Below are 15681 nucleotides of genomic sequence, written 5' to 3' on the forward strand. Positions count from 1 at the left end.
CACGGAGACAGTGGGGCTGATCTATTGTGAGCTCACCAAGGCCAGCTGGACTGCGACTGAAAAAGCATGGGATAAAACCGGACTCTCTGAATATGGCGGACAATGAGGGCTGCTGAGAAGCCAAGGACAATGCCACTGGGTTTTGATCCTACTTCATGTTCTGGCTTTGTGGGAGCCTAGCCAGTTTGGATGCCCACCTTCCTAGACCAGGATGGAGCGGGGAGGACTTTGGACTTCCACAGGGCAGGGAACCCTGACTGCCCTTCAGACTGGAGAGGGAGGGGGAGAGGAGTGGGGGGAGGGGGAGAGGAGAGGGAGGAGGGGGGAAAAGGGGGACGGGGAGGGAAATGGGAGGCAGGGAGGAGGCGGAAATTTTTTTTTCAATAAAAAATTATATTTAAAAAAAAAGACTAATTGCTATGCACATCAATGGCTGATACAACCAAGAAGTAGAAAAAGAGAATCACACCCAAAATAAAAATCCTACCATGACAAAGCCAAACCTTCTTTCTTACAGCTAGGACAACATGATCAACATTTGAGAAACATGGGAGTGGCTATGGGTCATCAAGCTGGGTCACCTTTCGGCTTCTTCACGCTCTTTATTTTTTCTTGCTGCTATCCACTTCTGTATCAGTGACTGGTTGATTCGATTAATTTCTGGCAGAATTTTCATGGAAACACTTGTAGACCTAGGATCCTTCAAGGAAGAAAATAAAGGCAAAAATGACCAGGAAAACGCCACATGTATTGAGTAACAATCAATAAAGCACCTGGCACACACGAGTCCTGCCTTCTTGGGCAGATGTTTGGTCACTTGTGCTTTGACGTCAGGATGGTCCGAACATTTGGCTTCCTAACTTGGGCCATTTCACTTGATCTGCATTTTAAAAAGTGTAATAACTCAAGAAACATTGAAAACAGAGACTGAAACGGGTGCTTATAGATCAAAATTCATCTTACCATTATTCACATGGCCACAAGATGAAAATAACACATGCCAATCAGTAGGTGAATGCAATTTCAATAAGATAAATATATAATAATATGCAATAAAATTATTTAGCATTAAAAAATGATGTACTAATATAAGATGGATATATCCTAAAATATGCTAAGTTCAATAAATCAAAACAGAAGGCATTATGTGATTCCACATGTGAAAAGGATGTCCATATACCAACTTTGCAGAAAAAGCAGTGAGGAATTATTATTTAATAGATATCAGGTGTCTGTTTGGGGTGATTAAAAGGTTTGAGAGGTAGTGACAATAGTTGATTAGGCAATGTGTTTTAAATGGTAACCAGTACCACATATACACATCTTATATGTAATTTCAGATAGGACCTCACTATATAGCCCAGACTAGCCTGAAACGTAAAGTCCTCCTACTCAGCCTCCTGAATACTGGGTACTTGGTGTGATAATATAAAAATTAAAATTATTTAAAGAATAAAATTAAAGTGGTTGGACACAGGGGCACATGCCTATCATCTCTGCACTCGGGAGGCTGCTGTAAGCGGATCCTAGTGCCAGCTCAACTAGATACATACTGAGAGCTTGTACTTTCATAGAAGAAGAGCAGGGAACAGCATTAGTATTCTGCTGTAAAGTATACCTCCGGCTCTACTGAACTGATCAGGAATGGCAACATTCTATATCATTTTGCTTTTCAAGAATCAAATAAAATCCTCTTGAACAATATGTGTAACCACTATGCTTCAAGTCCTCCACCCCGTACTGGTGATGGGGTCTGAGCCAGGACCTTGTTCACAAAACGGAGGTGCCACTGAGCCACACCTCCACACCCTACCTGTGCTCCTTGATCTAAATCCTAGTGACTTTGTAGTTTATCAAAAGCAAGATTTATTTTCTCTTACATCCTAGGATCTCAGTACTATGTGGCACCCCCTACTGGCACTTATGTGTCATTTATTTTCTTCAAAGTCCTTAGCTTCTCTGTAAACATGACATGGGACTGTGCCCTCTGCCCCTCCTTTCCTGGAAGCTTCATCGGTCCGCGTCGCTGGTGTGCGCACCACTGCTCCTCTCACCATGCTTCCCGTCCTCACTCTCAGCAGCTTCACAGTTGATGCAACATCTATCTTTTACTCCCAATATCTCGGCTCCCAATCTCGCCTCCACTCCTTCCTCTCCTCATTTTAGCTAGTCAAGACCTGGATAAGATTTCTAAAGTGAAGTGATTGAACACCTGGGGATAGAGAATTCTTTGTTGTGAGGCTCCTACACTAGTAGGATATTTAAAACTTACTGTTCCTAGCCCTTATCCACTGGATACCAGCAGCAGTCATCGTCAGGGTACCAACCTAAAATGTCTGCAGAGGCCTCCAAATGATGGTTAAGATGCTTAATCGCACTTACTTGAAAGGCCCCACTTTACTTCCAGGGCATCAGTTGGACTATCATTAAGAGTTGCTTCATTTTAAACAACCATTTGCAGCAGTCTTTCTGCCCATCGCAAAGCATTTTCTTGATTCATTTCTTTAAGATGAAGCCCCGGGTCCAGCGTTTTTCATGCCCTCTCTGATCATCATGCTCTTCAGCTCGCTTAGCTCCCAGGCTTCACAACATAGCCACCCCACAGCTCCTTTATGTCTACCTTATCATACTGTGAAATTCCAGATGTTCAGGTCCAGATACTCTGAAGTCAATTTCCAAAAGGCAAATGCCACTAAAGACAACTTCACAGCGTGCTGACCAACCACAATCACTGGCACATCTTCCTTCGCCTTTTCTCACATAGCCTGTTTCTCTCACGCTCACATCCACCTTGGTCATCAAGCAATAACTGGCCACCAACAAACCCCCATTCACAGTCACAGCGGACTGTGTTTCCGCTCTGACATCTCAGTTCTGCGCTTATCATAGCTGTTGTCAACTTGACATAAAGCTTAGGGATTCTCAACTGAATTGACTCTATCAGATTGCCTGTGTTTTTTTTTTTTAAATCTCTAGACCATTTCCTTCATTTCCTTGATTAATAATTGATGTGGGGGGCCGGGCGGTGGTGGCGCACACCTTTAATCCCAGCACTTGGGAGGCAGAGGCAGGCGGATCTCTGTGAGTTCGAGACCAGCCTGGTCTACAAGAGCTAGTTCCAGGTAAGCCTAGGATGTATAAAAATGGTAGTGGAACAAGCCAGTAAGAAGTGTTCCTCCATGGTCTCTACTTCAGTTCCTGTCTCCAAGTTCCTGCCATCAGTTCCTCCCCTGACTTCCCTTCTTGATGGGCTGACTATAAGCTGTAAGCCAGTTCAACCCTTTCATTTCTTATTTGCTTTTGGTCACAGGGTTTATCCCAGTAACAGAAAGACAAACTGATTCTGCACTGGACCTGGTTTTCTTCCTCCTGCTCTGGGACATTCTTCTGCCACTCCTTCAGAGAACTGTGAGGAGCCCTCCCGTGACCTTCTAATTTATCTTTCTGTCAAACCATCTCAGTTGTCACCAGACTTCCTCTCCTCCTCTTTCTCTGACCACACCTCAGGCAGATTTCTTGCTCTCTGTTAAAACAATACAATCTTCCTTTCTTTCCCTTCCCTCCCTCCTTTTTCCTTCCCTCCCTCCTCTTCCCTTCCCTCCCTCCTCTTCCCTTCCCTTCTGTGACCCTCTGACTTGACTTTTGTGCACCCTAGTTTCCCTGGATAAGCCACTTCCTAGACCCCGTGCCAGGAACTTTGCTTTCGCGTCTCCTTTACTCCTCCTCTGCATTCTAAACACCCACAGCCTAATTTTGTGCTTCGTTCTCCCCTCTGTTCCAGGCATCTCCCCTGCCCCATTGTTCCTCTCTTCTTTTGTCCTAAATCTTACCCCCACTGCCTCCATCCATTGCCTACCATCCCCACTTTGGGGTCAAATCCAGGTCTTTTGCGTGCTAGACGCGTATTCTCCCATGGAGCTACATCCCCAGCCCTCTGTTCATTATTTGAGTCAAGGTCTTGTTAAGTTTCCCACACTTCTAACGTTCAAAACCATTCTAGCAGAGGCATACATTAATCTAGTGAGAAATCTGAAAGCATAAAAAATCTACCGTCTCCAACCCTAGCCTGAAATGAAGGGAAAGGTGTGTATAGCTCAGGGGAGAGTGCTTGCCTAACATATACAAAGCTCTGGGTTTGGTTTCCTAGCACCAGAAAAAGAAATAACTCCTGAAATCTAGAGAAAAAAAAATAAGTTTAAAAAGAAATAGCGCCTACTGATATCCGATGAGTTGTAGCAAAGTTGGCATATGCTCCAGCAAAAATGTCTTTGACTTGAATATTCATGAGGTCTAAAAAGGTAAAAAAAAAAATGTTCAGAGTTTTACCTGGAAAAAAATTAATCTATACATAACTAAGTCAAATTATTCATTTGTCGGAAAATTTATACTCTCCTAATTTTTTATTACAAATAGCATAAAAATTTAATTTTGACCAAATCAAATGTTACTTACTCACTCAATAAACATTTTTGTTTCTAGGCATTTTCACAATGAGTTGGGGTTAACATGCTTGGGCATTTGCTTAAATATATCAAAGGATGTTGTTAAGATTTTTAAGTAGCCAACTTGACGTCTTCTTTTGTATTGGTTAAGTCTTTAGAAATGATTACCCATTACTCCGGGGGGGGGGGGGGAGTGGCAGTTTAAAATTAGAGAACTAAGAACCATAAGCATAGTTCAGTGGGATCTTGTGGAAGAAGGCTGAACGGCATGTCTTCTTTAGTTAACCAGCCATGCTGGTGGGAGCACTCGTACCTTTTGCAGAGAGCAGGCAGGTGACACCAGGGTTCTCTGCTTGGGCCTCCTGGTGGGTTGGGTTGCTTGTGAGACTTGGTCCACGGCCTACAGATACCACCTGACGAGTGGTGTAGACATATGCAAGGGTGTGATAGCTGCAACATAAAGTACAAATACAATGATATGATATTCCAAAGAACCAGAACTTCTGAGTTCAAGGAAAAACAAAACGATAGATTTACCTTCACCACGCAGCCAGCTGTCTCATTACAGCGCTAGTGTTGCAACAGACTAGGTGACATCACTACAGGTGCCATTAACTTACTAGTAGTATTAGCGATGGGGATTTATTATAGTTCCTATCATATGGCTTTTTGTTTTTGTTTGAAGTCAAGTCTCGTGTAGACCAGGCTTGCTACTATCTCTCCATGGTGCACAGGATAATCTTCACTTTCTGATCCTTCTGCCTTTATCTCTCTAGTGCTGGGCTTAGAGGCATAGCTCACCACCTCCACACCTGGTACCACTGCCACGTCTAGTACGTGTGGTTGTGGGGAATCTACTCTAGGGCTCGGTGAGTGCTAATAAAGGGGTTAAATTCTTCCACTCTCACAACTGAATTCAGGTTTCTGGTTTCTGAGAGCTGCAAGGGACCATTTATCCACAGCATCCTTGCATTCAGAGATGAGGGAAAGAGCACAGACAAGGCCTTACTCAGTGCCACAATATCGCAAGGACGAATCCAGCAGCCCCCTTCTGAGTCAGGTCTGGACTTGCCCAAGCTCGTGCAAGTATGTCTAAAAATGGTAAACCTAAACCCCAGCCAATTAAAAGTATACTAGAGTAACTGCTGCTTGCTTAACCAATTATGTATGAGATGACTACTGTCCCTGAAACTCCCCTAACTGCGTAAGAGGACCTGTGTGCCTTTCTTCATGGTTGCCATTCTGTACAAGAGGCTGACCCCACATACACTGGCTGTTTCTGCAGAATAAATCACTTTCTGCTCTTGCATACTATTTGAGTCTGGGGTCTTCCTTCATTTTCTTGGACCCTTACTCTACCGGCAAAGACTCTACCAGCTTAGCTACATATCATGTATTTAAATACTTATTCTTAATTTTTAAAATTTAGCATGTAAACTGGGTGGTGATGGTACACACCTTTAATTCCAGTACTTGGGAGGCAAAGGCAGGCCTATGAGTTCAAGGCCAGCCTGGTCTGCAAGAGCTAGTTCCAGGAAAGACTTCAAAGCTACAGAGAAAGCCTGTCTCGAGACCCACGTTGGAGCACTGGACTGAGTTCCCAAGGTCCAAGTGAGGAGCGGAGGGATGGAAAACATGAGCAAGAAAGTTGGGACCGCGAGGGGTGCATCCACCCACTGAGAAGGTGGGACTGATCTCATGGGAGCTCGCCAGGGCCAGCTGGACTGGAATTGATGGAGCATGTGATCAAGCTGGACTCTCTGAATGCGGCTGACAATGAGGGCCAACGGAGAAGCCAAGGACAATGGCACTGGGTTTTGATTCTACTGCATGGACTGGTCTTGTGGGAGACTAGTCTGTTTGGATGCTCGCCTTCCTGGACCTGGATGGATGGGAGAGGACCTTGGACTTCCCACAGGGCAGGAAACCCTGTCTGCTCTTGGGACTGGAGAGGGAGGGGGAGAAAGGAGGAGGGAGGAACAGAGGAGGTGGAAACCTTTGGTAAATATAAATAAATAAATAAATAAATAAATAAATAAATAAATAAATAAGAAAGCCTGTCTCAACAAACAAACAAAAACACAGCATGTAAAATATTAGGCTACATCATAATGCTCTCAGATGTTTTCTTTTGTTGCTTCTCTTTGCCAGGTGTGCTCACATCTCTCTGTGTCCCTCCTCCCTTGCCCTCCCACCCCTGTAGCATCCTTTCTGACCTCATGTCACAAGTGCTCCATTGCTCTCCTTTCACAATATGTCTTTTCTCCCTTTTTTTGGTCCCCTTTATAGTTTCATGACATATCACGCTTTCACCCACATGTATGCATACAGACAAACAGTAAAAGCTAAGATTTGCCTGAGAGAGCACATGCTCTTGTCTGTGTCTGAGTCACCCCCCTTAATATAGTAATTTCCAGATCTATTCACTTTCTTAAAAATTTCACACTCTGTTTTTCTTGATAGCTGAAGAAAATTCTATTGTATATTTGTATCACATTTCCGTTACCAATCATCTATCAAGGGATGTCTAGGCTGATACAATTTCCTTGCTTTTGCAAATAGTATGTAAGTATTCATGGGAAGATATGGATTCCTCTGGGTGTGTGCCCAAGAGTGCCACAGCTGGGTCCAATGGTAGTTCTGCTTTTTACGTGTTTGAGAAACCTCCATGCTGATTTCCATGGTGACTGCACCAGTTTAAACTCCCACCAGCACTAGATTTTTTTTCCATCCTCACCAAGATTCCTTGTGCTTTTGTCCTTAGTAACAGCCATTCTGACACGGGTGAGGTGGAATCTCAAAGGCTAAACATGGTACACGTGTTTACAGATCATTTGTGCTGCCTACGGAGAGAACCATGTGCTCATTTCATGGCCTGTTTCTTAGCAGTTTGGGTTTTTTTCCCCCTATGTTCTAGATCCTAGCCCTTTGTCTGATGCAGCTGGCAAGAAATTTTTTTCATTCTGTTGACTGTCTTTTCACTCTGCCAGTAGACTCCTTGCTTCCAAATGCCATGCAATTCAACTTGTTAATTCTTGGAGCTGCTTCTGTTCTATTGAGTCCTGCTTAGAGAGTTCTGCCATGCCTGAGTCGTGAAGGGTTTTCCTCTTGTCTCCCTCTAGCACTCCAGGGGTTCAGGTTTCAAATTAAAGTCTGTAATCCACTTGAGTTAACGTTTTTCTGTCTCCTGTATCTGTGCATGGATGGTGTGCAAGCATGTAGGTATGCATGCCCACATGAGTGTGGGCAAATGTACGTGTGTGTTTCTGGGAGCTGTAGGCTGATGTCAGGAATCTCCCTCCATCACATTTATTCCTTATTCATTAAGATGGGGATCTATTATGAGGCCAGGCAAAGACTGCTGAGATGACTAGTCTCTGGGGGGTACCTTGTCTTCGCCTGCCAGGGCTAGAATGACAGGTGGACTGCCATACCCGCCCCTGGCCTTTACGTGGGTTCTGGGGATATGATCTCTGTCCTCACACTTGTGCAGAGAGCACTTCAGTCCCTGGGCTACTTTCCAGACTAACTTTGAATTAACTTTTGGGCAGGGTGAGAGGAATAAATCTAATTTCATTTTTATTCAGGTGGATAGTCACTTTTACTAGAACCATTTTTTTCAATACACTGTTGTTGTTTTTTCCCAGTAAAGAGGTAGGTAGCTGTATCTGTGTAAATTTATCTCTAAGTCCCATATTCTATTCCATGTGTTCTAAATTCAAGCATTTTTAATGTACTGAGATAGATACAGAAATACTCAAATTGTCCTCATAATTAGGCTATCTAAAACCGTGAATATCTTCAAATAGTCACCATGTTCTGCATGCATAAGATTAATTTGTTTTATCAACTTAAGCAGGCAAACACTACCACCTTTGCTATTTAACTCTCTCCTACCCTCTACTCATAGGTGGTCTATATATACTAAACTTCTAATGCTTATTTGTTACAAAAGTATTAGCATAAATGGAAATTTTAAATTAAAATATATTTAAAAAAGCAATTTTTTTTAAAAAAATGCCGGTTGGCAGTGGTGCACACCTTTAATCCCAGCACTCAGGAGGCAGAGGCAGGCAGATCTTTGAGAGTTTAAAGCCAGCTTGGTCTACAGAGCGAGTTCCAGGACAGGCTTCAAAAGCTACAGAGAAACCCTGTCTTGAAAAACATAAATAAATAGCCACATATTTTGGGTTTCTTCCTTTCATTCTTCCTTCCTCCCTTCCTTCCCTTCTTTCTTTCTTTCTTTCTTTCTTTCTTTCTTTCTTTCTTTTTTCTTACTTTTTTGATATTTTGAGACAGTGTTTCTGTGTGTAACAGCCTTAGCTGTCCTGGAGCTGACTCTGTAATCAAGCTGGCCTTGAACCCACTGTCTCCCGAGTGTTGGGATTAAAGGTGCGTGCCAACGTTGTCCAGCTTGTTTTTGTTTTCTAAGTAATAAGCTTAATACTTTCTATTAAAACACTTTTAAAAAGCTTAATACCTTCCACACTTTATCATCGAAACAGGGCCACCAAGTCCTTCCACGAGTTGTGGGCCTCTTCTCTCACTTTGGGGACTGTGCTGAAGCTGCCCAGAGCTATTGTCTCCAAATGTAAACACTTTCCCATCCTGTTTAAAAATAAGGAATCAGATTAATTTCATGTTTTAAAATATAACTATCACAAGATGAAAACAATATGTGAAATTGATTTGTATATTTTATAAGTTGATTTATAAACTTCTATAAATTTATTCCAAAATTATCTATATTCATTTAAAAATTTCCAGAAACTTATTCCAAAATTATCCATCTTATTATTCCAAAAGTTATTTAAAAATTTATCTATGAAATTTCCTTTAAAATTATGCACAAACGTTAAAAATATATTATACATTTAAAATTGCTAAGAGAGAGGCTAGAAAGATGGCTTAGCACTTAGGATCATGTACTGCGGAGGTCAGAGATTGATTCCTAGCCCCATGTCAGACAGCTCACCACCTCCTGGAACTCTAGCTCCAGAGAATCTGAATCCTCTTGCATTTTCACTCATTTACACACACACACACACACACACACACACACTTCTAGATTTCTCTTGTCAACTAAGATTAATATAATTCAAACAATTGAAGTCATGGTTTTAAAACAAGTAATAAAAATAATAAAATAATTTGGTGGACTAGGAATATAGCTAAGTGGTAGAGCACTTATCTTAATTCCTATGGTCCTCATTTTATCTATTGAAGTCATAGTCATTAGTAGGAATACTACTATTTAAAAATCATTAGGCATATAAACTTTTTTTCTGGCATTGAAAATCAGCTCCAAAAAGTCAAGGATTCTACCACTGATACACTACCTGGTCCTGCAGAATGCAGTCTTTAAACAAGCGTTTAAGTTATAGAAATCATTTTCAAGCCTGTTCTTTATGATGGCGAGACCTCTCTGTCCAATTAGAATACACTGGACAGCCGGGGTAAGAGGCAGAAGAAAACACTAACCAAACTGGCTTGTTGTATCAAGCAAGGAATGTGATGAAGTGTGTTCTTGTCTGTTGAGTGGATTATTGAAAACGATACAATAAATTTTTCTGTGCACCTGCACTGACAGTGACAAATGTTCTAAAATGGCTCCTACATTTGCTTCTACTATGGTATCTTGAGAAATTTCCTGATTTATGGTCAGTTTTCTACTTTAGACATTTGCACATTAAGTAGGTATTTTTTGATATTGAAATCCATCTTATGTCATATTTGAACATTTGCGTTTTTAAATTTATAAATTTAAAATCCTAATTTCCACAAACTGGAGAGAATGACTCAGCAGTTAGGACTTGTGTCCCAGCAGAAGACATAAGGTCTGTTCCCAGCACCCACAAAAAGTCCAACTGTCTGTAACGTCAGTTCCAGGGACTCTGGCCCCCTCTTCTGGCCTCCATGAACACTATGTGTGCGTGTGATGCTCAGACATACAGGCAGACAAAACATTCATACCCACAAAATAAATCTTTAAAACAAAATCTAAATTTTATTATAGTGCTATTAGGAGGTGGACTAGGGCCTTTGGTAGCTGATTCAGCCATGAGGGTAAATCCTTCACTGATGGAATTATTCTCTTTATAAAAGAAGACTCAAGAGAAGATACTCTGACCCCTTCCACCGCATGAGAACACATCAACTGACTCCTAGGAATCAGAAGGGTACCCATCATCATATGTAAGTCTGCTGGGTACCCATCATCATATATAAGTCTGCTGGCGCCTTGATCTTGGCCTCCCTGGCTTCCAGAGCTCTGAGAAGTGTGTGCATCCCAATTGTCAGGGCTTTGTTACAGTAACCTGTACAGACTCAGTTCGCTTGTTTTTCACATTAGACAGGACACATATCATTTTACCGTTTCTCCAACGTCTAAACAGAAGCACGTTTGAATTACCTGAGTAAGCACTGCAGTGTGCTCATAACCACAGCTGATATAAACCACACCCAAACTCTTCAGGGCACCAATTGAATTAGGCTTGTGGATTTTCACTGCTGAAAGAAAGCAGACTTTCTAGAATATAAGAGAAAGACTGAGAGACCAGCGTGGGTTACAAAGTGAGACTCTGGTGTGTGTGTGTGGTATGGTAGCTCAGAATTTTTTATAATTCTATAACTTTTGTAGTATCCACATCTCTGTCTTATAGCTCAACAGGATCTTAAAAGTGAAAAATTCAGAAGTATTAAAACATGATTTGAGGGGGAAAATCCATACTTTAATACTTATTTCTGGAAACCCTTAACTTTCTAGAAAATATCAAGCAATTAACTTCAAACATACCAAGGCTCCCAATATGTTTTCGTAATTTGTATTCATTTCTGATATATAGTAGGTGTCAGAACATATGTTAGTGACACAAAGAATACAAGAACTTATCTTAAGAGAGTTAGATGGGATGCAAGTGATCTCCAAAGTACTGGCCTATAGTAGGTGCTGATATAGATTGGCCAGGTTCAAAGAGATAATGGAGGAGTATGGAGTTCTTTGAGAAGACTTCTTAATGAATTGGATTTTAGAGCGACGGGTGCTCAGAGACTTTTTTTTCTTAACACAGGAACTAGTCATTTCCTGTTATATGATCAGTGATTCCCAAGCCCAGAATGGCTGAAGCCTGACTGTCACTCACAGACATTCTGACCTAATGGGCGTGGAGCTCAACCTGGGCATCAAGAGCTTTAAAGGTAGACAAATGGTTTCCATCCCAAGCCCAGAGCTTTGCAAATATAAGTTACCTGGCAAAGAAACAATAAGGAAATCAGTTAATTAAAATGCTAATCAGTTGACCATAAAGTAGCGAGATTAGCCTGGATGATCCAGGTGGGTCAATGGTATTCCTCTAACTGAGAGAATGAATGCAAAAGAATCAGTGTCACAATGGCATGACTTAAAACAGACGTAATCTGCCACCGCAGACTTTGAAGACACAGGGAATATCCTATTCATGTTAGAGTTCTATAGAAGCTAGGAAAGACAACAGAGTGGATTCTCACCCAGAACCTTCAGGGAGCAAGGCAACCCTGCTGCCTGAGACCGGGTAACAGACTACTGGCTACATAAAAAGTGCATTGTTTTGTATAGATAAAAGTTCTGTGGTGTTATTCCTAAAGCAATAGGACACTGATACAGTTTCCCAGGCGATGCTAACGTGGCAGGGTTTGGAAACCACTGTGATGTGCCATTGAGCAGGCTAGTCTTTCAGCTACAGAGAAAGAACTATTTCCTTACCTTTGGCTTTTTCCCCACTGAGGGCCAGCTGCCCAACACTGTTGCTTCCCCAGCCAAATGAAGTCCCCGTGAGAGACAGAGCAAAACTGTGATTGCCACCTGCAGCCACCTGAGCCAGTGGGATTCCCTTTAGGGACTTCACCCTCTCGGGGCTGGCTTGGGAACTGCAGTTCTTCCCCAGGCCCAGCTGACCATGACTGTTACTTCCCCATGAAAACACTTGGCCATCTACAAAAATAAAGAACATTTAAGAATTGCACACCAATTACCAAAATAGTAAAAAAAATTATCACCTTAGTTCCACACTTCTTTTACAGTTTTATTGAAGTATAATTGACAAAAGAAACATATATATTTGAAATGTTGAAGTAATATTCTAATATCCATATACACTCTAATAAATGCCACAGTTGATGATTAAATTACCTCACACAGGGCTTTTGTTGGTGGTGTTTTTTGCAAATTATGCTTGCAGGGCTGGAGCTGTATAGATCTAGAGCATGCTCAAACTAAGCAAGAAAATAAGCAAACAGGAAAGTGGAAGAAAACAAAACCCTGCATTCTTCGTCAAGGTCATGTATATAAAGCATTATTGTTATGGTAGGTACATTACAGAACAACAGGTTTCCAGACCGTGTTTATCTAAATGTGAACACTTCTCGTTCCTCGCAACCACCATTCTATGCTGTTTCTAGGAGTCCAGCTTTCTTTGATTTCACATGTAAGTGAGGTAGGTAGTAGTTGTCTTTTTATGTTCGGCTTAAGTTTCTGCTATAATATCCTACAAGTTCACCCATGATGTTGCAAAGCGACAAGGATAAAGGAGGAAACAAGACTAAAATTATCTGATGAGAGGCAAGGCGTGGATGTCATCAAGTTCGTATTCAGGAGCCCCTTCAAAACAATATCCATTCTTTTCCTTTGCAAAGACAAATACTTGGAGTTGCTCTTGACTTGTGTTTCCTATAGCATTCAAACTAGAATCCTAACTCTCACCTCTCTGCTGCCAAGTCAATGCAGAATACAACCATTTCTCATCTCTCAATTATAACCATTCTAGCCAAGTCACCATGGGAAATTATAGTATCCTCAAACTACTATTTCACCCACCCACCCACTCCACCCCACATCCCCTCCCCGCTCCCAACAATCTTCTCTCCAAAGGGGTGGGGGGGTCAAAGTGAGCCTGTAACAATTTAATTCCAGTTCCCAAATCACATCACCCTGCAGCTGCCTTCCAGGGATCCTGGCACCCCACCCCCAGCCACTCTTCTCTTTGGGACTGGCCCTATAACAGGCTCCTTTCCACTAAGGATCTTCTGCTGGTCCATGTGATAAGGAGACACGGGTAACCTTTCTGCATGCTTTGGCATGACCCTTCCTAACTCTGGTCACCCCGTGTGGACTGGGATAGATCCATTCTCCAGTCTAAGCTGAGTACACACATGCCATACTAGAGTCCAGTCTCACAGCATGCCTTGTCCACGTCAGAAACATAGCCAACCAAAGAAGTCCGCATGCCCTTGTCTTCTTGTAGAAACAACATGAAAGATGAAGACAGTATATACACCCCAAGATACACCTGTCCTGTAAAAGATTCTTCAATGAGAATTACTCAGATGGGCAATGAGGTACAGAACCTAAAAAGAACAACATAAACTTCATCGAAGAATTCAAGGAGTTTTTTAAAAAGGACACAGTTTAGTGAACATAGAGAACAAGTGCCTGTCTCGTATTCAAGAAAAAGCAAATGTGAGAGAAATGATATAGCCAATATGAATGTGAGATACAAATCTAATAAAAAAGATAGAAATATTGAGGAGCACGTAAGCGGAAATGGAGATGGAATTAGAAAGAAAACAAAACACTTTCAAAGCTCGAGAACCCAGGTAGAAAACTCAGAGGAAAGGCTCACAAGTAGAACTGATCAAGCGAAAGATGTAATATCAAAACCAAAAATAAAAAATTAGACAACAAAAGAAAAGAATGTGAAAACCATTTTAAAAGATAGGAAGGGAACAGGCATTAATTGTGAGAAAGCATGAAAAGATCAAATCTTGGCACTAAGGCATGGATAAAGGAGGCAGGTTCCAGGTGAGTGTCATAACCAGAACTTAGCGTGATCACAGAAGGATACAGTCCCAAACTAAAGAAAGACCTACCCAGAAAGACACAAGAAACACACAGAATACCAAATAGACAAGACCAGAGAAGAAATTCCTCAGAGCATGCAACAGTTAAAACATTAAAATGTACATAAGGAAGGATATTGAAAGTTGCAAGAGAAAAAAATAAATAAAAGAAAACCCATCATAATAATATATTATTTCTCAATGAAAAGTCTGAAAACAAGAAGAGCTTGGAGCAATGTATCCAAGTTCTAAAAAACCACAGAAACAAAACTGTATATCTGTACCCACTGAATTTATTAGCCATATATGAGATATAAAGAAAAAAGTTTCTGTGATACAAACATGCTAACAGAATTCATACATACAAAAGCAGACCTGAAAAAAATATTGGAAGAAATGCTTCAGAATGAAGACAGGAATAATCATAGCTAAGAGACTGCAGAAAGAAAAAAAATGAAGGTATAATTACTAAAACACAAACCAAGAATAAGAACACAGACAACAACAACAACAAAAAGACTGCAATCAACACACACCTTTAAACAATAACTGTAAGTATTAATGGACTTGACTGTCAAATTAAAAGACAGAGGCTGAATTTAAAAAAACAAAATCCATATTTCTGTTAGTTACAAGAAAACAATTGTAGTTTTAAGGAAAGAAACTACTCTAAAGTAAAAACATAGAAAAAATATTCCCAACAAATGGGACCAGAAAGCAAGCATGCATTGCCATCCTAATATTTGACAAAATAGACTTCAAACTAGAATGAATCAAAGAGATAGTTAAAACTCAAATAAATTAGAATTTTTCTATTCATTGTAATCAAGGGACCAGTTAACCAATAAAACAGAATCCTAAACATCTAGGCATCAAACTCTAGTGCACACTACTTCATAGCAACTATAGGATCAGAATTAAAGACACAGATTAACACCAACTTAATAATAGCAGATGATGTTACCACCCCACTTTCTCTAAGTATAGTGAGGTTTAAAGGCTATCTAGAGAAGAAAACATATACAAAGAAATATCAGGGAACACTGAAGAAGAGAGACAGAAATACTGTAATTGTCAGATGACAGAAAATCTACTCAGAGAGTATATCTTCTAGATGAGACAGAGAAACTGCAATATGACTGTTGTATAAGGCTTGACCAATGATATCAGCTGACAAGCCACAATCAAAGGGAGAAATCTCTTAGAGGCCTTCCCCTAGAAGAAGAACTACAGGCAATAATGACTGCTGAGAGAATGAAAACCAGTCTTCACCAGGCATGAGTCCCAAAAGTATTTGTCCAATGTCAAGTGCTCAGCTCTGGAATCATATACACACAAGCAACTCTAAATCAAATCAGCATGACTT

The 15681-nt window shown here is 41.0% G+C and overlaps 1 protein-coding gene across 5 annotated transcripts in view; it reads right to left on the reverse strand.

Moving 5' to 3' along the window:
• Window positions 1-15681, reverse strand: part of Herc6 (HECT and RLD domain containing E3 ubiquitin protein ligase family member 6) — a 65633-nt gene that overhangs the window by 45089 nt on the left and 4863 nt on the right. For all 5 annotated transcript variants that reach the window (XR_007590008.1, XR_007590006.1, XR_007590007.1 and 2 more), the window contains exons 4-9: window positions 12184-12411; window positions 10855-10952; window positions 8923-9050; window positions 4756-4892; window positions 4217-4290; window positions 582-700 (exon numbers count right to left, since the gene is read on the reverse strand). Coding sequence is in view for 2 of the 5 variants with exons in the window: in XM_050131798.1 (XP_049987755.1) it covers window positions 582-700; window positions 4217-4290; window positions 4756-4892; window positions 8923-9050; window positions 10855-10952; window positions 12184-12411 (784 nt within the window). In the remaining 3 variants the exon portion in view is untranslated. The remainder of the gene's footprint in view (window positions 1-581; window positions 701-4216; window positions 4291-4755; window positions 4893-8922; window positions 9051-10854; window positions 10953-12183; window positions 12412-15681) is intronic.

The sequence above is a fragment of the Alexandromys fortis genome, unplaced genomic scaffold (genome assembly GCF_014885135.2).
Source record: "Alexandromys fortis isolate MF-2015 unplaced genomic scaffold, M_Fortis_MF-2015_v1.1 scaffold_343, whole genome shotgun sequence".
Taxonomy (NCBI): Eukaryota; Metazoa; Chordata; class Mammalia; order Rodentia; family Cricetidae; genus Alexandromys; species Alexandromys fortis.